This window comes from Delphinus delphis, chromosome 4 (genome assembly GCF_949987515.2).
Source record: "Delphinus delphis chromosome 4, mDelDel1.2, whole genome shotgun sequence".
Lineage (NCBI taxonomy): Eukaryota > Metazoa > Chordata > Mammalia > Artiodactyla > Delphinidae > Delphinus > Delphinus delphis.
Window position 1 is genome coordinate 83,736,228 of NC_082686.1, and position 25,708 is coordinate 83,761,935.

The 25,708-nt window shown below is 42.7% G+C and overlaps 1 protein-coding gene across 1 annotated transcript in view; it reads left to right on the forward strand.

Annotated features, from left to right (window-relative positions):
- The first annotated feature begins 2,770 nt into the window (after positions 1-2,770).
- The window catches only part of MCF2L2 (MCF.2 cell line derived transforming sequence-like 2), a 221,633-nt gene continuing 198,695 nt past the window's right edge, over positions 2,771-25,708 (forward strand). Inside the window, exon 1 of the mRNA XM_060011057.1 lies at positions 2,771-3,244. Coding sequence (XP_059867040.1) covers positions 3,193-3,244 — 52 coding nt within the window. The 5' untranslated portion in view covers positions 2,771-3,192. The remainder of the gene's footprint in view (positions 3,245-25,708) is intronic.

Below are 25,708 nucleotides of genomic sequence, written 5' to 3' on the forward strand. Positions count from 1 at the left end.
GGTGGTCCCAGGACCAGCAGCATCCGTCATCCTGTGTACTTGCTAAAAATGCAAATTCTCAGGTCTCATCCCACACTACTGAATCAGAATCTCTGGAGATGGGGACCAGGAGTTTGTATTTAAAAACATCACCTGTATTTCCAGGTGATTCTGTTAGTTGGAGAACCACTGATCTAGACTAAACTGGGTGGCCCCAATGGTGCCTAACCTCACCTGTGGCACCCAAGGTGGGTCCTTTGTCTTTCTCTTCATTGTTGGAGGCAGTGCTGACGATCCACTAAAAGGGAGGTAGAATCTACTTTGGCAGTGCTTGGAGGGTAGTTTGTCTTTCCAAGCTCGGGCAAATCCTTACCTGAAGGCAGAGAATGGTCTAGATTCATAAGATAAGTGATACACAGTTTGGTTCTTGTGCCAGCAGCATCTGCAAAATAAGACTAAAGCCCTAAAGGGTTATTGTGGGGCTTAAATGATGTTTGTGAAATGCCTACCATTATACCAGGTGGCACAGAGCAGTCACTTACTATATGGCGGTGGTAGCTGCTATAATTGACACTGCCTATCACAACCCTGAGCATATAATTGATGTTCAATAGATGTGACTGATTATTAATTCATTCATTAGAGAGGAAGGCAGGCTATTCTGACTTGTTCCTTGATTTTGCCATATATTAGAGCAATGTGATTTGTCACAGACAGGAAATAAATCATAATTAGAAAAGATAAAGAGAGGCACAGAAGGGAGGAGGGCAGGGAAGGAGAGAAGGCAGGAAGCATGTCCATATTCACAAGAGCAATGGAGATAGTAACTGTTTTCTCAGAGGAACAAGGAGGTATGGGCTATTGAAAACTACACTCATTTCTTCTTAGTTACAGTTACAGGATTTCAGAACTGGAAAAGGGAACTTGGAGATCACAGACCCACCCTCTCATAGCCCAGGTGAAGCAGTTGAGGCCCCAGGAGAGCGTGTATTAGAAATGGGGGGACAGAACTGGTTTCTGAGGACAGCCACTGCCTGTTACATCTTGCTATAAAGTCAGCCAGTTCATCTCCATGGAAACCTCTGAAGATTGTGAAGGTACAGATGTGGGAAGGAGACCAGCCTTCTGAGTGTGATTTATTTCCTTTCTATTTCTTTCTTTTCTCTCTCATTCCTATTCATAAGCTTCACCTGACTCTTCTTGCTCTTCCCATTCTCCCGTCCCTTCCATCCATGATTCTTACCCATAAAACCTGGCTTAATCTGAGAAGCTGAGGTCACTGGATCTGCAAAGTCCAGCATGTCCCACATTATCAGTCTCCTTAGCAATATGCTGGTTTCTAGGGGTCAGTTCACAGTTGGCTCTGACTGGTCACCAGGTACTGACTACTACCAACAGAAAACACCTCATTTGGTTCTCAAAAATACTTGTGACCCTTGAAGAGCCAGATACTACCGTGGAAACACAACCCAAAGCTGTTTTACTCCTTTGGGTCTTTAACCCCTTTCTGAATTTCTCGCAGGAGGTTGCTATGAAAATGGTTGCTCTACTTGTGCAGGCAGAGTGCAAAGAGCCCAAACATCACAGGAGAGAAGAACCTCTGCACAAATTTCACGTAGCAGGTGGACTAACATCATCTCTTAACCACAGCCCACAATTGTTAGCAGAAAGCATTTTAAAACGTCCCCAAACCCCTGGGATGAGTGGCTATTACTAGAAATTGAATCCGAGGTGTTTGTTTGGGGTTTGGCTTTTTACATGCCAAAGAGGAAAGCTGAGCTTCCCGGAATTGGCTCAGAACCTGTGGGTGGTCCTGGCACTCTCGCGACAGGGTCCCCCCTTTTAGGAATGGACTGGGGGACAACCTGACTAGATTCTCGTTTGCTCAGGCTTTTCACGTGGAGCTCTACTGAATTCGGTTAGTCCGTCTGTCAGGTAGTATCTGGAGCCACCTAAGGAAGCCCCGGGACAGCGTCTACCACTGGATAGTTGCGGATCCGATGCTCTCCGCAATGGCGCTGTGCCAGAGCCTTTCCAGGAGGGCGCACTGGCGCGCCTGACAGTTGGCAGACGGAGCGGGGGCGCACGGGAGGAGCTGCACAAAGGAAAAGGCCCACACAGTGGAGACACACGTACGCACACGCGTGCGGAGCCAGGTCGGTGCACAGCCCGCGCCCCCGGCTCTAAATGCGAGTGTGTCCAGTGGACGCTGATAACTGAATGAGACAACCGCTAACAGGGGGAAAAAAACTCCAGCCACCGCCCCTCCCCCAAGCCCGGAGTCAGTGGATGGGACGGGCAGCTGGGCCTCAAACAGCCTTCCTTCCAGAGCCCCAGCGGGGCGGCCGCAGAACTCCCTGCCAGTCCCTTTCTCGCCTAGGTTTCTCCGCAGATACCTGGCGGGGAAGGAGGAGAGACAAGCCAGGGAACCGAGCATCTGGCGTTCAGAACCCCGGTGCTGGCGGGCGCACCAAACTTGCTGTCTCGTCTCCCACAATTGGAGGACAGATCTTGAATCGCCCCCATTCTTAGAGGAATGGGCGCACCTGCCCCACCCGAAACAGGGCGGTGCTCTCGCGCGTGCGCGCCTCTCCGGGAGCCTCGGGCACCGCCCCCGGGCGGGGAAAGGTGGGCGCGGAGGCGGGAAGCGCAAGGGCGCGCGGCGACGCTGGGTGGGCTGCACGGCTGAGTCCTGAACACCTCAGCTCCTCTGCCTTCCGCACCCGCTGACTCCGCGTGCCCCCTGCGCGCTGACAGAGCATCCTTCATCCCGGCGCGACCTTCCCGGGCGGCAGCGCAGGACATCTGACCACAAATCCAGAAACCCATGCGCCCCCTCGGCCCGCGACGCCAGAGCGCCGTTACAGCGAGATTGGGGCGACTTGCTTTTCTCCTCTCCGGAACTGCCGCTTCCCTCTCTCGTAAAGCCAGTTGTCAAGTTGGAAAAGCCGCTCCACCTCATCTTTAAAATAACCCCCTCCGGGGCGTGGCTGGCGTCCTCTAACCGCGCGGCCCTGGAGAGTTGGCCTTGGCTGGGAGTGACTCTCGTTTTGTGCCTGAGGAGAGCGAGGAAGAGTGTGAGGGCCGAGCATCCTCGCGAAGAGATGCCTTTAAAAAGTCATCCATAGCATCAGTGGAAACAGTTTTGTGTTGCTTTGTTTTGTTTATACCGAGTGGTTTTTCGGCGAAGTGCTGTTTTGGTTAAAAGAAGAAATGGCCCCTCAGGAGTTCACCCGGCGACTGACCACAGTGATCGCTCGTGTCGGTAAATGACGCTTAATTCTAAGTTTTATTAATGGAGGGTGGGCGCGTTGCCTGGGACCTGGTCTCCCCCCACCCCGCCCTCCGTCGCAGCCCTGGGATGGTCGAGGGGCGCCTGCCCAGCGTGTGGGCCTCGCTGCCTCCGGTGCTGCTCTGTAACAGGCGTCCCTGGGGTGCTGCGCTCGCGGCCTTGGGCGTTCCCCGCGTCTGGCGGGGCCGGAGCAGGCCATGGGGCAACAGCCTTCACCAGGCAATTGCCGAGTCTGTTGAGCGCTAAACCCGGGGCTAGTTGGCTGTTAGGATCTGTTACCCGCTGCTGACCGCGGGCAGGGGTGGCCAGTTGTGTAGTGATTGACCCGATACTGAGAAAGGAGAGGGAACGGGAGGAGCGAAGGCCAGTGCTTTCCAGCAGAAATCGCTGTCAGGCCACTGGAGGGTCCTTCACGAGATAGCGTACCGGAATGCAGGGCACAGTAGAGGGCCGGGGCGCAGTCCAGCTCCCTGGCCTGTTCTATAGAAGTACGGCCTGGAGGTGTCGCCCGGCCCCAGGTGAACCCCACTGAGAAACCTCTGCCAGCCCCACGAGACTGAGCAATTCTAATCCTCTTCCATGAGTTCAAAATGGGGAGCAAAACTTGCGTGCCTTCCTCCTGAAATAAGGGTTGTGGTGGAAAGACAGGCCCTATACCGTAAGAGAACATTGAGACAGCGGCAAGGAAATTCCTCCTTAACATTTTCTCCCCCACCCCTTCCCTGGACCTCCTCAAATAAAAAAACACATTCAGGTTCAGATCCTTTGGATTTAGATGACTAGAATTATCCCGATAATTCTCTCTGTTGCTCACTTCACTTTGAGACCCTTCTGTGAATGCAAATCAGTTTTTATTGAAGTCAGGAAGTTTTTTTCTCAGTGTTCCACGCATTTGCTAAAACTGCCTTTTTGGTATTTATATGATAAATATTGCTTCAATTAGTGAGCTGTTATTGCTCTTTGAGCACACTGGTTCAGTGTGTTTAGTGCAATAATATACATCTGGAATGATACACATGTGATATATTTTGTGAAGATGATTTGTATGGGGAGCCTCATTAAGTTTTAAAAAATGTTTCTGGTGCCAAATGTCTTTTTTTTTAAGACAGAAGGTCAGTATAATCCTACCAGAGAAGGACGAATGTGACATACTGATGAAGATAGGATAAAATAAAACAGAATTTGTAGTTTGAAATATATTGAATGCTGAGATGATTGAGCTAAATACCAACGTGTGCAAGAAACTGTGGTGCAGGAAAGAGCAGTGGACTGGGTGTGTGACCATCTCATTTGAATTCTGCTCTGGACAAGTCATTCCACCTCAGGCTGGAAAATGGGAATTTTAATAATCCTTCCCCACCCAGCTCAGTATGCTTGTAAGATAATGTGGGTGAAAACACCATCTAACCTGTGAATGTATTATTGGTCCTGTCCCTGGGCCCTTTGCCACTAAAGATCTTGGGCAGATCACTGGGCCTCTCTCAGGGTGAAGCTTCCCATCTCTTAAACGAGGAGGTAGACTTGGATGATTATTAAGTTCTCTCCTGTTTCTTTTTTTTTTTTTAATTGGGGTATAGTTGTTTTAAAATGTTGTGTTAGTTTCTACTGTACAGCAAAGTGACGTAGAGTTCCCTGTGCTGTACAGCAGGTTCTCATTAGTTATCTATTTTATACATATTAGTGTAGATATGTCAATCCCAATCTCCCAATTCATTTCCCCCTTTTCCCTCCTTGGTGTCCATACATTTGTTCTCTACATCTGTGTCTCTACTTCTGCCCTGCAAACTGTTATGTCTGTACCATTTTTCTAGATTCCATATATATGCGTTAACATATGATATTTGTTTTCCTCTTTCTGACTTACTTCACTCTGTATGGCAGTCTCTAGGCCCATCCACGTCTCTACAAATGACCCAGTTTTGTTCCTTTTTATGGCTGAGTAATATTCCATTGCATATATGTACCACATCTTCTTTTTTTTTTTGCGGTACGTGGGCCCCTCACCGCTGTGGCCTCTCCCGTTGCGGAGCAAAGGGCTCCGGACGCGCAGGCTCAGGGGCCATGGCCCACGGGCCCAGCCGCTCCGCAGCATGTGGGATCCTCCCAGACCGGGGCATGAACCCGCGTCCCTTGCACCAGCAGGCGGACTCTCAACCACTGCGCCACCAGGGAAGCCCCCACATCTTCTTTATCCATTCATCTGTTGATGGGCATTTAGGTTGCTTCTATGACCTGGCTATTGTAAATAGTGCTGCAATGAACATTGGGGTGCATGTGCCTTTTTTTTTTTTTTCACATTTCTTTTTTTTTAAATAAATTTATTTGATTTATTTATTTTTGGCTGCGTTGGGTCTTTGTTGCTGTACGTGGGCTTTTCTCTAGTTGCGGAGAGCGGGGGCCACTCCTCGCCACAGTGCACAGGCCTGTCACCACAGTGGCCCCCCTCACTGGGGAGCGTGGGCTCCAGATGCACGGGCTTCAGTAGTTGTGGCTCGCAGGCTTCAGAGCGCAGGCTCAGCAGTTGTGGCACATGGGCCTAGTTGCTCCACGGCATGTGGGATCCGCCCGGACCAGGGCTTGAACCCATGTCCCCTGCATTGGCAGGTGGACTCTTAACCACTGCGCCACCAGGGAAGCCCCGCATGTGTCTTTCTGAATTATGGTTTCCTCTGGGTATATGCCCAGTAGTGGGATTGCTGGGTCATATGGTAATTTTATTTTTAGGTTTTTAAGGACCATACCGTTCTCCATAGTGGCTACACCAGTTTACATTCCCACCAACAGTGTAAGAGGGTTCCCTTTTCTCCACACCCTCTCCAGCATTTATTGTTCTTAGATTTTCCGATGATGCCTATTCTAACTGGTGTGAGGTGATAACTCATTGTAGTTTTGATTTGCATTTCTCTAATAATTAGTGATGTTGAGCATCTTTTCACGTGCCTCTTGGCCATCTCTATGTCTTCTTTGGAGAAATGTATATTTAGGTCTTCTGCCCTTTTTTTTTTTTTTTTCTTTTGCGGTACGTGGGCCTCTCACTGTTGTGGCCTCTCCCATTGCGGAGCACAGGCTCCGGACACGCAGGCTCAGTGGCCATGGCTCACAGGCTTAGCCGCTCCGTGGCATGTGGGATCTTCCCAGACCAGGGCACGAACCCGTGTCCCCTGCATCGGCAGGCGGACTCTCAACCACTGCACCACCAGGGAAGCCCTCATTGGTTTTTTAGTAGCATGTTGTTTAGTCTTCACGTGTTTGTGTTTTTCCTATTTTTCTTCCTGTAATTGATTTCTAGTTTTATACCATTGTGGTCAGAAAAAATGCTTGATATAATTTCTATTTGTTGAGACTTGTTTTGTGGACTAGCATGTAATCTATCCTGGAGAACGTTCCATGTGCACTTGAAAAGAATGTGTATTCTGCTGTTTTTGAATGGCATGTCCTGTAGACATCTATTAAGTCCAATGGGTCTAATGTGCCATTTAAGAGTATTGTTTCCTTATTGATTTTCTGTCTGGATGATAATGTCCATTGATGTGAGTGAGGTGTTAAAGTCCCCTACTATTACTGTATTATTGTTAATTTCTCCCTTTCTATCTGTTAGTACTTGCTTTATGTATTTAGGTCCTCCTATGTTAGGTACATATATGTTAATGAGTATTACGTCCTCTTCTTGTATTGATTCCTTTATCATTATATAATGCCCTTCTTTGTTCTAGACTTTTTTTTTAAAATTAATTTTTTATTTATTTAGTTTTGGCTGCATTGGGTCTTTGTTGCTGTGCGTGAGCTTCCTCTAGTTGCGGTGAGTGGGGGCTACTCTTTGTTGTGATGTGCGGGCTTCTCATTGTGGTGGCTTTTCTTGTTGCAGAGCATGGGCTCTAGGTGCCCAGGCTTCAGGAGTTGTGGCTCATGGGCTCTGGAGCGCAGGCTCAGTAGTTGTGGCGCATGGGCTTAGTTGCTCTGTGGCATGTGGGATCTTCCCGGGTCAGGACTTGAACCCGTGTCCCCTGCATTGGCAGACAGATTCTTAACCACTGTGCCACTAGGGAAGCCCTAGACTTTGTTTTAAAGTCTTATTTTGTCTAATATGAGTATTGATAGCCCAGCTATCTTGTTTCCATTTGTATGAAATATCTTTTAAAATCCTCTCACTTTCAGTCTGTGTGTGTTTTTAGCTGTGAAGTGAATCTACGGAATGCAGCAGAAGATGCCATGTTTTTTTATCCAGTTAGCTACCCTATGTCTTTTGACTGGAGCATTTAGTCCATTGACATTGAAAGTGACTATTGATAGGTATGTACTTATTGCCATTTTGCTACTTGTTTTGTTGTTGTAGTTCTTCTCTGTTCTTTTTCTTCTCCTTTTATTTTCACCCCTTGTGGTTTGATGATTTTATTTAGTGGTGTGCATGTGCTTCTTTCTTTTTAGTTTTTGTGTATCTATTGTAGAATTTGTATTTGAGGTTACCATGGAGTTTATATATGTTGACCTATAACTATATATATATATATTTTAAAGTGTTAGTCATTAAGTGCAAACACATTCTAAAAGATCTACATTTTTTTATTCCCCTCATGTTTTGTGTTTTTGATGTCATATTTTATATGTTCATGTTTATCCCTTTACCATATATTATAGTTATATTTTTACAATTTTTTTGTCTTCTAATATTTGTACCAACTTATTTAAGTGGTTGATACATAGCCTTCACTGTATATTTGCCTTTACTAGTGGGATTTTTCCTTTTCTATAGATTCATACTTCTTGTTGTAGCCTTTTCTTCTCCACTTAGAGAAAACCCTTTAACATTTCTTTTAGTATCAGTTTAGTATTGACCAACTCTTAATTTTTGCTTATCTGAGAAGTTCTTTATCTCTCCTTCAATTATGAATGATAATCTTGCTGGGTAGAGTATCCTAGGTTGTAGGTTTTTCCCTTTCAGCATTTTAAATATGTCATGCTACTCCCTTCTGGCCTGCAGAATTTCTGCAGAAAAATCAGCTGATAGTCTTACGGGGATTCTGTTATATGTGACTTTGTTTTTCTCTTGCTGCCTTTAGAATTCTGTCTTTAACTTCTGCCATTTTAATTACAGTATGTCTTGGTCTAGGTTTCCTTGGGTTCATCTTGTTTGGGACTCTTTGCTTCTTGTACCTGGATATCTGTTTCCTTCCTCAGGTTTGGGAAATACATTTTTGACTCCTTTCTCTCTCTCCTCCTTCTGGGACTTCTATAATGCAAATATTGTTATGCTTGATGTTGTTCCAGAGGTCCCTTAATCTATTCTTATTTAAAAAATTTTTTTTATTTTTGTTGTTCTGATTGGGTGATTTTCATTATTCTATCCTGATTACTTATGTGTTCTTGTGTATCACCTAGTCTGCTGATAATTCCTTCTAGTGTGTTTTTCATTTCAGTTATTGTATTCTTCAGTTCTGACTGGTTCTTTTTTTATTTCTAGTTCCTTGTTAATAGTCCCACTGTGTTCATTTATTTTCCCTAGTTCAATTAGCATTCTTATTATAATGCTTTGAACTGTTTATCTGGTAAATTATCTATGTTTCATTAGTTGTTTTTTCAGGGTTTTTTCCTTGTTTGTTCATTTGAAACAAATTCCTCTGTCTTCTTATTCTGCTTAACTTTTTCTGTCTTTATGAAATTAGGTGAAACAGTTATCTATCCTGGTCTTGAAGGGGTGTCCTTGTGTGGGAGCATCCTTACACTGGGCACTGCATGTGCCCAGTGGCTTTGGTGGGAGAGCTGGATCTGACATGGGCCCAAGTCACATCTTTCCTCAGGGTGTGCTGGTAGCTAGCACCTTGGTAGGTGGTGGGGCTGGAGATAGAGAGGCTGAAGCCAGAGCCAGGTGTGAGGCAGGACTTCCCCTCTGCTCAGTGACCCTCACCACCCTATTGTATGTGGGGTCTGATCCCAAATTGCTGGAGCAGAAGCCCTGAGGGTTAGGTCTGAGCTGGTTCTGTTTTCTGTAAGTGTGTGCTTTCCTTCTCCCCCCCAGCATTGGTAACTCTGCCCCAGAGGGGAGCAGTGCTAGAACAAGAGGGGCCAGCGTGGGCACCTGGTGCTGGCCGGGGTGTGTGCTAGGGTGGTCCTGTCACATCAGTCAGAGTTCAGACTGCTCTGGATCTGCCTTCTCCACGAGCACCAGTAATAGCTTCCCTTGCCCCATTCGGATGCTGTGGCGGGTCTGAGCTGGCTCCCATCCCCCACAACTGTACTCTCCCATCAGCTGGGGCAGCTCTTGCCTAGTGTGGAGCTGCACCACAGAGCAAGAGTGGCCAGCTTGGGCTGGTGTGGTCATTGGGGCAGTCATAGGAAACCAGCCAGAATCCTGGGCAATTTCAGTCTGCTTCCTCCCACCTTGTTCCCAGGAGTTTTCAAACCAGCTAAGGGGACATGTCTTCCCTATGTCAGATCCCAGGGCTGGGATATCCATTAAGTGGTTCAAACCACTCAGTCCCCAGAGCAGATCTCCAAGCCCATGTAATCCCCCTTCCTTTCTTGTGTTCCCTCCCAGGGGTGCAGTCACAACCTGATGCCTTCTTTTCCCTTCTACCCTGCTCCATGTGGATCTTTCTTACAGCTCTGGTTGTATAAGAGTCTGCCAGTCTCCAGTGTGTTTTCAGTGAGAATTGCTCCATATGTAGATGTATTTTTGATGTGTTAGTGAGGGGAGGTGAGCTCCTACAGAGTAGGAGTAGTCCTCCTACTCTGCCACCTAGAAGTGCTAAGAAAAGCTTTTTAAAATTTTTATTTTTTTAATACCTGTAATGGTAGTTTCTTAGGGAGAAGACGGGGGAAAAACATTCATCTCCCATTGCCATTACTCCTGAAATAATCAGCTCTTTTCTAAGGAGAGTTACCTAGTACAGTACCCAGTTATTTCAGAATCTGTTGTTAAACATAAAGAAAATACAGTCCTTTAGTAGATACTTGATCTTGGTCAAATGATAAAGGTCAGTGCATGGAATGTAGGAATTATAAGAGCTGTATAGTTTGTTTATATAATAGATCCAAATGTATAAAGTTTCTAAGATTTTACAGTCTGCTTCTCCCTAGAGTTCTGTAAGCTGCAAAAAGATATACAGGCATACTTCATTTTATTGCAGTTAGCTTTATTGCACTTCACAGATATTTGTATTTTTTTTTTACAAATTGAAGGTTTGTGGCAACCCTGTGTCGAGCAAGTCTATTGGTGCCATTTTTTCCAGCAACATTTGCTTGCTTCATGTCTCTGTGTCCCATTTTGGTAATTCTCACAATATTTCAAACTTTTTCATTATATTATATTTGTTATGCTGATCTGTGATCAGTGATCTTTGTTACTTTTGAGAAAGATTATGACTCACTGAAGGCTCAGATAATGGTTAAAATGTTAGCATGATTTTTTAAAGCATGTACATTTTTTTAGATATAATGCTATTGCACAGTTAATAGGCTACAGTATAGTGTAAACATAACTTTTATATGCACGAGGAAACTAAAAAATTCATGTGAATAGCTTTATTGAATATTCACTTTATTGCAGTGGTCTGTAACCAAACCCTCAGTATCTCTGAGGTGTGTAATTAGGGTCATCACTGGGTGTGTGTAGTTGCATGCACACTGCCATTGTGGATTGATGTGGTTAGCAAGGATAGTTTTAATGTTCCTAGATGCTGTGATGCCAGCTAAGCATTCATGGCTGTTTGCTTCTGACTGAAAGGCTGAAGAAGTTAATGTTTAGTATGAAAAAGAGCCTCCATATGGGGAATCATTTCTATAATGCTGATGGGAATCCAAACTGGTACAACCATTTGGGAGGAAGTTTGGCTGTATGTAATAAACTGTTGTTTGAAAACTGCTTTATTTGCTGCCCTGTATTAGACTTTCAGACTTTGCATTTGGTCAGAGTCAACATATTCTCAATACTTAACGGTAGGGAAGAAAAAGAGCTTTCTTAAGTTTTAGAATCTAAATTTAAATTAATATTTCTTCTTCTTAATTTAGGTATTTTCTTAAAGTACTTCACATGCAGTTAACACTAATAAAGAACTGGCTCTGAGGATTGCTAAAGAGAGCAGCCTCTAATCTTAAAACCTTTTGATATAACCAATTTGGAAAAGGTTTGGCAGTTTCTTACAAGTTAAATATACACCTCTGCTTTGACTCAGCAATACCACTCCTAGGTATTTATCCAAGAGAAATGCAAATACATGTCCACACAAAGACCCTGTACATAAATGTTCATAGCAATTTTATTCTTAACAGCCCAAACTGGGGAAAAAAAAAAAATCTGAATGTCTATTAGCAGGAGAGTGGACAAACTGACTATCCAGATGATGGGATACAACCCAGCAATAAAAATGAATGAACTACTGGTGCACACAACATGGATGAATCTGAAAAGCATCCTGAGGGAAAGAAGCTAGACACAAAAGAGTGTATACTGTATGACTGCATTATATGAGGCTTTTGAACAGATAAAACTAGTCTCTACTGAAAAATCGTAACAGTGGTTGCCCCGGGATTAGGAACAAACGTTCTCTGTGAAGGGACATGAATGTACTTTCTATAGATGGACATGTTCTATATCTTGAAAAGGGTATGGGTTACATGGATGTATCCATTTGCCAGAACTCATTAAAATGTATACTTCAGATTTGAGTATTTTAAAATGTATAAATTTTACCCTCTCCTTAAAAGTAAACAGTTAATTTTTTTTTTGTGTGTGAAAAAAGTTTTCCAGTTTTCTCCTTGGCCAACGGCAAGCCTTACTCTGAAATGTTAGCTTGAATCATACAAATAAAAATTAGAAGCTTGTATACAGAACTTATTGGATAAGTTACTTATTGTATACTTACTTATTGGATAGTTTGCATTGTGCCCTTCCTTTAAATCTTGGAGCAGAACATCAATAAGCAAAAACATTAAGCATGAAGAACCAAAATAAAATGCATTATGAAAAAGCAGCCTCTTTCTGAATATAGCACTCTGCATGGCACAGTTCTGAAAGGTGAACTCAAGTGGTACTTAAGTGGGGTCTTGGTCAGATTACAACAGGCAAAGAACATCCTTCATTTAGAATCCTGACATTGTACTTGCACCTGATCTTTAGAAGTAGTTCAAGAGATACTCTACATCCCATCTCAGGATCTGAAATGTTGCCATTTGCTCTGCCAATGTATGTTGCTTGTTTAGGTAGTGACTTCTATTGGTTGCATTGTTAATTCTCTAGATTTTATTCCTTGGCAACCTGGAGAGGGGTTAGAATTGTGGCCTGGAATACATTTTCTGAAGAGCATCGTTTAAAATTTTTATCCTTGTCTATTATCTTATTTTAAATATGCAGTGGCCTGATGTATATCTTTTTTTTTTTTTTTTTTTGCGGTACACGGGCCTCTCACTGTTGCGGCCTCTCCCGTTGCGGAGCACAGGCTCTGGACGCGCAGGCCCAGCGGCCATGGCTCACGGTCCCAGCCGCTGTGCGGCATGTGGGATCTTCCCGGACCGGGGCACGAACCCGTGTCCCCTGCATCGGCAGGCAGACTCTCAACCACTGCACCACCAGGGAAGCCCTGATGTATATCTTATGATGTGATTCCTCTGAAAAAGAAAAAACATTCTGATTCTCATCAACTTTAGGATTTCCCTCTCTATCTGACTTCCTCATTCCCCAGTTTCCCAGTGAGGAGATCTGGTAATCTTTTGGGCCTGTAATCCTGTGAACACTCATTAATCCAAAGGATAAACTCTCAGCAATGACATGCCCTTGAGTGAACTTCAGAGAGATTAGCCAGGAGAAAGGATTAAACATATTTATGTAGGTGCAGTGCTGAGAGAGGAACGAGGAGAGAGCAGTGGCACCATTCCCGGAATCCAATGGCCTCCTGGTGTACGAGGTGTGGGCAGCAAGACCCTAGATACTTACCTTGCACCTTCGTGCGGATCACAGAGGCAGAGATGAGGGCTTACCACCATTTCCTAGGAAGTTGCATCAGGCTAGAATATATGGCAAAAAAAGGTACTGTGAGAGCAATGATGCCTTTCTCTTATGTATGTTTTGTTATTCATCCTCATTCTCAGAGGAATAATGGTTTAACTAACCAATTTTACATTGAAAAAATTACTTTGCAATACTGTCTCAAGTTTGTTAAGGAGTTTAAAAGGACTTTTAAAATTTAAAGCATTAATCAGCTATTAACAATATTGTAGGTGGTCATTTATTGAAAATTCGTATTAAAAAGAGATAAACAAATATTTTGAAAAAATCAGGTTATAGGATAGAATGTGTAAGTATGAACCCATTTTAAAAGCATATATGTCTATACATACATATATATATACTGACTATTATACACCTGTAAGATAACTATTTAATTTGGGGTGAAGGAATGGTAAGGAGTTTTACTTTTCTTATTTTTATTTAGTTGTATGTTTTTATTTTTTAAAAATAACCAATATAATTGCTTTTATAAAATGAAAATGAGAATCCAGATTATGAAATTCATATTCCTGAAGAAAAATGTTAAGTCTGAAGAAAAGCATTAAATCTGAAATGCTGAGACTTCATGTTAGACACATCAGCTGATAACAGACTGGTGGTTTAGGAATAAAAAAGAAAACCACTTCTCTTCAGTGGGCTGGGTGAGAAGGAACAGCATTTTAAGTATGCCTTACATGTATTTGGAAGACAATAAGACAGATGCTCGGGGCTTCCCTGGTGGCGCAGTGGTTGAGAGTCCGCCTGCCGATGCAGGGGGCACGGGTTCGTGCCCCGGTCTGGGAGGATCCCACATGCCGCGGAGCGGCTGGGCCCGTGAGCCATGGACGCTGAGCCTGCGCGTCCGGAGCCTGTGCTCTGCAACGGGAGAGGCCACAGCAGTGAGAGGCCCGCGTACCACAAAAAAAAAAAAAAACAAAAAAAAGACAGATGCTCTAAGAGCTGAAGCAGCTGCTTGTTTCTAAGACTGCTTCTTTCATGCATGGGCTTATTGATATATTCCTCCCCAACCCCTGGCCTTTTTTTTTTTCCTTGAAAATGTTTATAATACATTTATTCCCCTTAGATCACAGACTAGGAAAGGTGATTAAAGCAAATGTCTTTGTCTCTCTCATTACTCTTTATCTATACTTAGAACCTATTTCTTCAAGGGAGGGGAATTATTGAATGGAGAAGTATGCTTTTAAAACAAATTCTTCATTGTTCCAGTATACTTTCTGGTTGAGACACGATTCATGCAAGGGCTACTATGTATTTGCTACTTAAGAAAGAACAGCTTGTTAATCAGATTTTGCTTTCCATTCTTAAAACACGTAGGTGCTCACCTGAGCATGCACACAAATCCTTACAGAGTTTGAATGCAGGTGTAAATGATTGCCCTAATTTTACTAAAGTTAAATCATAAGAGGTTACAGTCTTGTTGATCGTGAGGAGAGGAAGTAATAGGAAAGATGAATATGAAGATTTCTGAATCCTAAACTTATAGCATTACATATACTATTGTTGCTTTTCTTTTTTTCCCACTATAAAAGGTTGTGAAATGTTTGCCTACGTACTCTGGCTGTCAGTCACTTTATTCTGTGACGCGATACAACAACAAAAGTTTGAGTCTCTTAATGCAAGTTTTATGAGTACCTAAATGGTCTTTCTGACATTACCGCAATCTTACATTCATGGAATGCTATCAGTCGACTTCTTGGTATAATACTGATTTCATGGGGCTAAGGGAATGAAACTCAAGAGATGGCACACTGATTAAAATATGTGCTAATCAAGACTCATATACTATTTAATTGTTGGGGGTTCAGGGAGGGTCAGAAGTTGGGTTTTTTTTTCACTGACTATCTCCCCCATTTTTTCTTTTTAAAAGGAGAATAAAATGTACTTAAAATATTAGAAAATGAATGCACGCCTGTAAGTTAGGGTAACACCAACTGCTGTAACAACCCCTAAATTTCACTGGATAAATACACTCCAATACAATGGCACTGGTCGGTTGGCCATTTTCCCTCAGACTGTTTCAGGGACCCTGCCTGCTTCTATCTTGTGGGTCTGTCATCCTCTGGCTCAGAGTTGTCACCTTGCAGTTGTCACCTGCAGGAGGGAAAAGACACAGTGGTGAAGACACACCTATTTCTGAAATACCCCAACTCATCATTTTTGCTCATCTCCCATTGGCATTCACTAGCTACATGGCAGTAACTGGAGGTAGGGCTGGTGAGTGGGAGATGGAGTTTCTGGCTGGCAGCCACCTTCAAATGATAGTGCTACTGTATGCAAGAGGAACTGTGAATTTTGAGTGGGCAGCTAGCCATCTCTGCCTCAATATCTCATCGCAAATACATTCAAATATATAAGGCCCTCCATACATATATATATATATATATATATATATATATAAATATATATAAACTTAACATAAATGATAACATTCTATTCTGTATCTTGCTTTATTTTTTTTAAACTTAATACATTTTGAACCTTTTTCTGGTCAGTACATATAGATCTGTCTGACTATATTTAATGGCTCCCTAGTATTCTGTTGTATAGCTATTCCATCTTTTATTTAACCAATCCGCTATTAATGGACATTTGCCCTAGAGGAACAATACTGTAATAAACATCTTAGTACTCACTTATCTTGCCCTTGTGTTACTGTTTCCATAGGTTAAATTCCTAGACATGGAATTTCTTGGCCAGAAGACTGCATATTTAACATTTTGACAGATATTTCCAAATTGATCAACTTTTTAAAAAGTACCTATTTATACCTTTACCTATAGAGAATTTGCCTACAGTCTTAACAATGCTGTGTTATTTATCTTTAAAGAAATTGCCAGTCTATCAGGAAGAAAAGCACTCATTCTGTTTTAATTTACATTAATTTATTAGTGAGGTTAAACATTTTATATATATATTCACCGGCTGTATTTCTTCTGTGAATTGTCTGTTCTCAGTCTGTGGCTGACGTTATGTTTCCTATGGTCGCTGTAACAAATCTCCACAAATTTGATGGCTTAAAAAACAGAGATTCATTTTCTCATAGTTCTAGAGGCCAGAAATCCAAAACCAAGGTACCTGCCCCCCTCCTCTAGAGGCTCTAGGGGAAATTGAGTTTCTGATCTCTTCCAGCCTCTGATGGCTCCAGGTGTTTATTGGTTTGTGGCTGCATCCTTCCAATATCTGCCTCCATCTTCATAAGGTCTCCCCTGTTTTCCTCTCTCTTATATGATTGCATTCAGGGCTCACTGGGATAATTCAGAATAGGCTCTTCCTCTCAAGAGTCTTAATCACGTCTTCAAAGACCCTTTTTTCCATAAGATAATGTTCACAGGTATTGGGGATTAGGACATGGCTGTATGTTTTTCTTTTTTTTCTTTTTGAAGGCAGGGGGACCATCCAGCCCACTTTACCTATTTCTTGTGAATTTTGTAAGAGCTCTCTATATTCTAGGGAGATAAGCCTTTTATCAGCCACATGTGCTGTAAATATTCCAGTTGGTTACATTTCTTTTGAGTTTGGTAAAGGTGTGTTTACCTTGCCAAAGTAGTTTTCAAATTAGTAAATCTATCACTCTTATTGGGATTTGTCATGCTTCGAAAGGTGTTCCAATTCCAGGATTATAAAAATGTTCTCCCATATTTTCTTTTAGTAATTCTGTCATTTCATTATTTAATGTGGCTGGAGTTTATTTTGATGCAAGAAGTGAAATTTGGATACAGCTTAGCATTGTTGACAATAATAAAATACCTGTACATGCACCTACTATATACTGGGAATTTTTCTTAAGTTTTCTAACATTAACTCAGTTCTTACAACAACCATACTAGGTGGATGTATTATAATTTCCCTCATTTTCAAATCAGGAAAACTGAGGCACAGGGAAGTTCATTGACTTGCTTGAGATTATTCTGCTGTAAGTGGCAGAGCCAGGGTTTGAACTCAGGCATGTGACACCAGAGGTCAGGCTCTTAATCACTATACTTGATGTCCCGTTATGGCCAGGTTCTATCTGTTACCCAGCACTATTTGCTGAGTACAGGTATCCCCTGCTTTTCGAAAGTTTGCTTTGGCCATTTTGCTTTTATGAAAGACCTACGTTAGTACCTGTTTTTGCTAACCAAAAGAACTCCAAAGAAGATTTTCACTTTTAGGAGAAAAGCAAAAAGTGTTCAACATTTGTTTAGTAGTGAGCCATTATAGAGGCAGTGCACACGCAGAATGGTACCACCAAGCTCCTTCCCCTGGAACTAGACTCAGCATCTCTGCATCAAGCTGCCATAGCTTTGAATTGTGTCAGTGAGCATCTATGCTTTATCTTGACTTATTTCGTGCATCTATTAGCAAGATGTGTACTGAGGTAATTGCCTCTTTGCTTTATGCCCTTTTGGCTTACAAAAGGTTTCCTAGGAATACTCTACTATCGGATAGTGAGGGAATCTGTAATCTCCCTCTGGCCCCATGGGAAATGCCACTTTTATCATACACTACATCCCTATTTATATTTCAATCTAATTCTAATCTCCCTTCTGCTCCTGAGTTCTTCCAACCTCATAACAAGTTCTAACAAACTTAGTTCATAGTGAAAGAGAAAGAGGTCACATGACATCAGTGGGGAATTTATGAGCAGCATTTCAAAGCAAATCACCAGTGGGTGGCAGTAATGCGGGTGTTTGAGAAAAATCTATTGCGGTATCCTTGAGATCATGGCTCAAAGAACTGGATGATAAATTTAATTGGCTTCTGTTGAATCTATTATATACAAATTGCTTTCATACGTTATTTTAATTAAATTAGATAATGTATGTAAAGCATTGTCAATGAAAGAATTAATAGTCTATCTAAGAAAGAAATGGAAATTTTTATTCATACCAACCTGGGGATTATAACCCAGGAGACAGTCTCTCAGAGAGCTCTGAGAACTGTTCTGAAGAGGTAAGGAGGGGGCAAGGCTAGGGTATACGTGATTTTGATCAAGGGGTACATGCAGTCAAGCACTCATCTTGGTAGAAGGAACAGATCTCTGAGTTAATGGTTTTAGTGCTTTTCTAATTATGGGAAGATGAAAAGACCAGGTTCATAAAATTTTCTTCTGGAAATATTTAAGTAGCTGAGGGCCAGTTCTGTCGGTTTTCCCAGAGCACAAAGTTCCTCATCCTGATCTTCGCCTTGAATTCCTTTCAGAGTGTATTGTTGGTCAGTGACAGCAGTGGCTAATGACTTGATTCTTGCAGAACTGGATGGTGGACAATATTCTTTATTTTACAGTCCCTTCCCTTTCAGTCTTAATTTCAACCAAAGTTTGGGAGGCATTTCGTGACCAATTTGTCCCACGACACTAAGAATGCTCATTCTTAGGTCAGGCGTGGGATTTTTGGATAGGCCACTCAATGCGCCATTACTGGACTAGGCCCTCCTAACAATAGCCAGAATCCTCTGGACCCGCTGTCTTCCTAGTCTGTTATGGTTCCCTCTTATTGCTTCTTCCCATATCTAGAGTTACACTAGTATAAACATTGATCTTATAGAACTATATATTTGGTCAGTCGTTTCAAGTCGCCTAGTCACACATTTGGTCATGCAAGAAACAATCTTATAAAATAGGCAGAATACAAGTAATATAGCTAGTAATATTAATAAGATCATTAATAAATATTTAAGCTAAGAACTTCCATTAGGTGCAGCCCAGTATCTCTGCAGGTGGTCTGACTAGTCTGTTCTGCACCAATTGCTATCTTTAAGGGAAATGATATATTGGCATTTTACATAAAGTTCACCAAAGATGTCTGCACGGACAAGGTGAGTGGTGGGTCATCATGACCTCTTACGGGATTGAGAAAGGAATGTTATCTTCTAAGGAGTTATATGGCTGGCACCAGAAGAAGAAAAATTGATCTTTATGGTTGAGCAGGTATTTCTGCTATTGGAGAGGTCTGGTTAATGCGTAATGCACACTAGAAGTGAGGGAGGAGGCCAAAGGGCAGAGAAAAATTTTATGTTTAAATTTTTCTTGTCTTGCCTTACAATATGATTTTTATTTCATCAGCATGTAGCACAGTGCCCAGTAGGTAGAAGGTGCTCAATAAATGGTAGTATTAATCCTCACAACAGTCCTCTAGGAGGAGATATTATTAATTATTATCCACTCCCATTTTACAGAGGGAGAACCTGAAGGTGGAGGGGCTGGTTAGTGGCAGAGCTGGGATGCATGTCCAGTTTCTTTCATTCTGCTTCCATAGTACCTGAATGAATGAATACACTGAGAGAGGAAGGCAGGAATGTTTAGCCAGAGCCTCCAGGGCTTTTTCTTAAACAAAAATAAAATTGTGTATCCATCATATTGCTAAAATGTCTAAGATCCTACCACTTTGATTCCTTTGTTAAGATATTTTTTCCTCTAAGGGCTTTAGAAAGAAATGAAAGTGCAGAAACTTTTGGAAGAATGCCATGTCGAATGAGCATTAGTCATAACTAGTCTTCTCATCTCATCACATTAGACCATATATTGTTGTTTTACCAAAGACACTGCTTCTGACTTGACTGAATGCTGGGCTGGGAGTGGTCCTAGAATGAGAGGATAGGCATTAAGGCATGGGTCCCCAACCCCTGGGCTGTGGACCAGGACTGGTCCGAGGCCTGTTAGGAACTGGGCCGCAGAGCAGGAGGTGAGCGGCAGGCAAGCAAGCAAAGCTTTATCTGCTGATCTCCAACGCTCACCTTACCGCCGAACCATCACCCCCCCACCCCCCCACCCCCCGCTCCACAAAACCGGTCCCTGGTGCCAAAAAGGTTGGGGACCGCTGCATTAAGGGGCCCACACTGAGCACTGGGGTAGGGCTTGGGGGTGCTGGAAGGAGAGGTAAAACAAGTGCTAAAGGTAGGGTTGGCTTGTTTCCCAGAGTCCTGATCCTAAAATCAACACAGCAGGAAATGTAGGCCAAAAGTTTACACCAGCTAGGCCTCAGTTTCAAATATATTTGCATACATATAGATGATTATTTTTATTGAATGATAGGAGAAGCACTAGGGAACAACTTAAATAAAAAGTTTTTTTTTTTTTCCCTGAACTGCATTTTCGTAAGCAATGGGAAAGGAACAAGAAAGGTCTAAAGTCTTGGAACTTCAACTTGTGCTTGCTTCTCAGTTGAATTAGCAGCATCAAGAGAGTTTTTTAGAAATGCACTCTCTGGCCCCACCCCAGGCCTACTAAATCAGAATCTGCATTTTAAAGCACAGGTGATTTATCATTGTAATTTGAGAGCACTGCTCTGGGGCAGTATTGATTAAAATACAGGTGGGGTCACTTTGAAACCTAGTGCTAAAATTTGGGAGCCTTAACAGAGGGAGGGATTAGGTATTTTCACAGTTTCTTAATTTCTTGCAGGGCTTTGATTGCTTTTTATTCAATATGCCCCAGGCAGCAGAGCTGGTTTGCGTCTCCTGGAGTTATGAAGGACTGCAGGAGAATGTCATCTCCAGCTATTGTTGCTAAGGAAACCCTTTGCATAAAAACTTCCACCTTGGTGCCGTGCTTGTCTCACGCAAGGGCACATGTGAGATGTCAACAGAAATTAATAAGCTTAAACATTTTTTTTGTAATAAAAAGAAAGAAAAGGGATTTGGATAAGCATTCAAAAATGGAAATCCTTATGCCTAATAATATCTCATCACTTCTCAAAGCAATTTTAAACAGGTATTTGCAGAGCCTGGGGCAAGAGTACAAATAGAGGCCCATATGTGGCATTTAAATAAAAAGTACTATTCTTTTAACTTGATAAACACACCCCCATAAGAACAAGATTTAAAGTATATAAAGGTATGGTTTTTATATGACTAAAAATCAGAAAATAGCAAAGATGAATACATTGAATTATTGCATGCATCTGAGTGTTGTGTTGATGGGCCACTGAAATTTGGATGAGTAATAAAGATATCCGTAACCCGTAAGGCATTAGTTAACCCATAAAATTTGTTTTCTAATCACGTCAGCAAATACACTATGTTGTTATAATTGAGATTTTCACATAATTTGAGCTCCATTGAGAGCAGTGATCTAAAATCAATGTGATCTAAGTAAAATGTAATTGCGTTCAAGGAGTTCAAAATTTGAATATATTTGCATCATGAATTGGAAGAAAAAAAGTGAGAATGTTGTTGCTCAGTAGTACTGGACATATTTCATTATATAAGAATCTACATGGGGAGGGTGGCAGGGAGGCTCAAGAGGGAGGGGGTATAGGTATACATATAGCTGATTCACTTTGTTGTGCAGCAGAAACTAACACAACATTGTAAAGTAATTATAATCCAATAAAGATGTAAAAAATAAATTTGAAAAAAAGAATCTACATCATTCATGCCATGTGAGAGGAAGAATTTGACAAGTTAATTGATTTGTTTTTTTCTTACTTAAGCACTTCCGCTGCTCAAATCCTCCCAGCACTCTGAAGCAGTGTCTGTCCCTGATACCAGCAGTGGCACAGCCCACAAGCCATCATAGCATTTGGATGCAGTGCGCCTTTTCTTTTGAGGATATAGACCAAGAGATGTGGAGAAGTCTTTCCCTGGAGCCCCAATGGTGTTAAGAGAGTAGCTGTTCAGGGTACAGTGTGTTCTGCCAGCCCTGAGTTCTGGGTCATGAGGACAGAGGCACCCGTGTGGTCTTTAACACATATGTTTATCGGAGGGAGGGTTACAGGGCCTGGGCAGGGGTCACAAGGAAACTTCCTGGGGTGATGGAAATGTTTCATATCTTGATCTGTTTAGTGGTTACATTAGTTATGTGTTTGTCAAAATTCATCAACGTGTACATTTAATATTTGTGCATTGTACTGCATGTAAATTATACTTCAATAAAGTCCTATTAGTATAAAAAATAAACACTACCAGAGCATACTTTTCTCTATGTAAACTAAAGGGAGTAACCAAATAGGATTCCATCACTCTAAAACAACTATTTCTTTTTTTTTTTTTTTTGCGATACGCGGGCCTCTCACCGCTGTGGCCTCCCCCGTTGTGGAGCACAGGCTCCGGACGCGCAGGCTCAGCGGCCATGGCTCACCCGCGTCCCTTGCATCAGCAGGCGGACTCTCAACCACTGCGCCACCAGGGAAGCCCTAAAACAACTATTTCTTGTATTCCTTTCTCATATGCCTGTACCCATGTGCACACACACTGCACCTGCTTTCCTCTTTCTTTCTGAACCTGGCTTCAATCTCACCATACATGTGATTTTTATGTTCTTGAAATTACATCTTAAATCTTTTTCTATGACATGGTTTCATAATTATACCATGATTGCTTCCATTTTTTCACTCTTATAAATAATATTCCAGTCCACATTTTTATGTATAAAGTTTTTATTTTGTTATTTTCTCAGGATACATTTCCAGATATAGGACGAATGGGTAAAAGGTTATGAAGATTTTGATGACTATGTATTGAAGCTCTGTATTGTAATGGTTACAATGTTGGGCTTTGGAGTTTAGAATGAGCTGGGTTCAAATTCTGGTTCTGCTTGACCTTGGACCAGCTATTGCAAATCTAGTTTCCATATTGCTGTTAGAGTTGTTTTGAGGATTAAATAAGATGATGTATATAGGGGGTTTAGTATGTAATCTACACAATAATCACTGGGTAAAATATTGTGAAACTACTTTCTGAAAGGACACTACCAGCTTTACTCCCCAAGGCTATGCAGAAGTACTAGTTTTCGAACAGAACCCCAGCATTGTGTATTATTTTATGGATGAAATGAGAAATTCTATTGCTGTTTTAATTACATTATTTGACTACTAGGAAGTTGGACTTTTTTTTTTTAAAGACAAGATTATATATTTATTTATATTTATTTTTGGCTGCATTGTGTGTCCATTGCTGCACGCGGGCTTCCTCTAGTTGTGGTGAGTGGGGGCCACTCTTTGCTGCGGTGCGCGGACTTCTCATCGCGATGGCCTCTCTTGTGGAGCGCAGGCTCTGGGCACACGGGCTCAGTAGTTGTGGCTCCTGGGCTCTAGAGCGCAGGCTCAGTAGTTGTGGTTCACGGGCTTAGTTGCTCTGCGGCATGTGGGATCCTCCCGGACCAGGGATCGAACCCGTGTCCCCCCGCACCGGCAGGCAGACTCCTATCCACTGCACCACCAGGGAAGCCCAGTTGGACATTTTTTAGTGTTCTTGGTTTTTAAAATCTTCTAAATTTCTCCTTAAAAAATTCTTCCATCTGCTTTTCAAGTGCCTCTTACTCAATGTTAATTTATGGACAAACTTCAGTACTAAGTCTTCTGGTTCAGGTTAAGCATCCCTGTAGCATAGGAGGCAGTAGAAGAAGTAAAATGGGTTTGTGTTCTTTCTAACCTGTCCAGTAAGAAAGAGAAGTGAAACGCAGCATGACCCCAGGGTGCCTTTTTGAACCACCCCAGCAACTGATTCCTCAGAGCCTCTGGTCCACACGTGTTTTCTCAGCAGTCACATCTGTTCTAGTTGTGGGAGTGGGAGGGCAGGCTGGGCTGGAGGAGGTTCATTTTAGTGCTAGGGTGCCTTCCTTTACATTGTATAACTAATTAAACAAGTTATCTGTAAAGTGTCTTCTTAGGGCTGGCTCACAGCTGGTGCTCTCAATAATGTCAGAGCAGTGGCTGAGTGGAGATCCTGGTCCCATTCCTAGTTCAGCTAACAACCGACCCTTCCATCCTTTCTGCCCACCAGATTCCCTGGGCAAAGTATTCAATAGTAATGCAGCAGGATCTGTCAAACTTGGGTCTGCCTTCCCTCTTGGGTCAGATCATACTTGTACGCCTTAACTTATTAATTAAGTAGTTTGTTTATTTATTTATTTAGTATTTTGGTTCCTTTTCCCTCAGACCATACTTGAGTCTTTTAAATCCCAGTGTGACTGAAATTTCAGAACAGCAAAAGCAGAGGCTAAGGGTTTCACTGCCCTATATTCCTTACTAGTTGCAACAGTTAGACTGCATCAGCTTTTATCAGCCAGTTTCCTGCCCTCTGCCCTGAGGAGGAGGATGCAATTAGTAGGAAGGGTCCTGCCCCAGAGCCCACATTTTTCTCAGATGGGGGTGTGGGGTCTGGGGGGTGGACAACACAGAGGTGTTTCTTGCTGCCTACAACTGAATTCCAATGGGATGTGCTGGGCTGTACTCCATCACCTAGGAGACCTTTGTGGATACTTCCTGCAGTTTTAGCACTGTGGGTCCAGGGTAACATATAATCACAGAGATAGAAAAGAGACAAGTTTTCCCCAGATCTATCTGTAACTTTGCCTAGGATAGAAATTGTGTTGAAATTCAAATACTACTTCACTTTGCCTTGTGTGGGTTATAGAGAGACAAGTTTCTCCCTAATCTACATGCATCAAAAATAGCAAGCAGGAAGCAGGAAGCCTCCACACAGGACGGAGGGGCCTGCAGGGTGCAGCAGGTACCACCACCTCAGTGGGTCATCACTGGCCAAGCCCAACTGTTCCTGGAGAAGGAAAAGCCATTTTACACATGTGGATACTAAGGCTCAGCATGTTCTTGCTGTGGTTGCCCAGCTAGAATTTGGCAGAAACAGCTCTTGGCATGTAGGGCTGAGGCAGCTTCCTTCCCACTGCAGGGGGAGGTGTTCCTTTAGATCAGAGAGCTCCTACACTCCCTTCCCACCCCATCTCTACAGGAGTGGGTAGCAGGGCCTGCCAGCAGCAAGGGCTGGTCTGTGTGTTTCCTCTGGTACAGAGCATAACTGAGGCTGAACTGCGCATGGCCCACAGGTGTCAGGCATCACTAAAAGCTGGGTGTGTCTGAGGTCATCTCCATGCACTGGGTCAGTGCCGAGTCTGAGAAACCCTCATGCTCTGTTGCTGGCCAGGTTGGGTCATGAGGTTCCTTCACTGGGAAGTCTTCAAGGATAACCATGTCACTCCCTGGCTGGGGGCCAGGCTGTCTCAGCAAAATCTGGGCCAAAGGCAAACCAGCTCATTTCTATTCTTGGAAAAACAAATCGTAGATTTTAGTCCTGTTCCTTTGGTAACCACAGGAGGCAGGTGAAAATGTCTCTGTTGGAAGGCTGGACAATCCTCCACAGATTCCCAAGATGAGAGACACTAGTCAACGTCTCGGGTGGTAGAAGCCAATGCTCCTCAAGGCCAAGGGTCTAGAAACTCCATCACGTTTGCCCTCTTAGAGTCAAGTGATCCAGGGCTGACCCAGGCTCCACACTTAAATTATTGTGTGACCACAGGCAAGGTCACAATCTCTCCGTTTCTTCATTTAAAAAATAAGATGGGACCGGGGGGTGGGGGGATGGTTAGCTTAACTCACTTCTGTTGTTTCTTTCAGATCTTACCTCTTTAATTTAAAATGTTTACTTTAAAGCACATCTCAGATATTGAGGTACAATAACAATAAATTGCATCTTATGATACTGGTTTTTCTTTGGAGTCATTG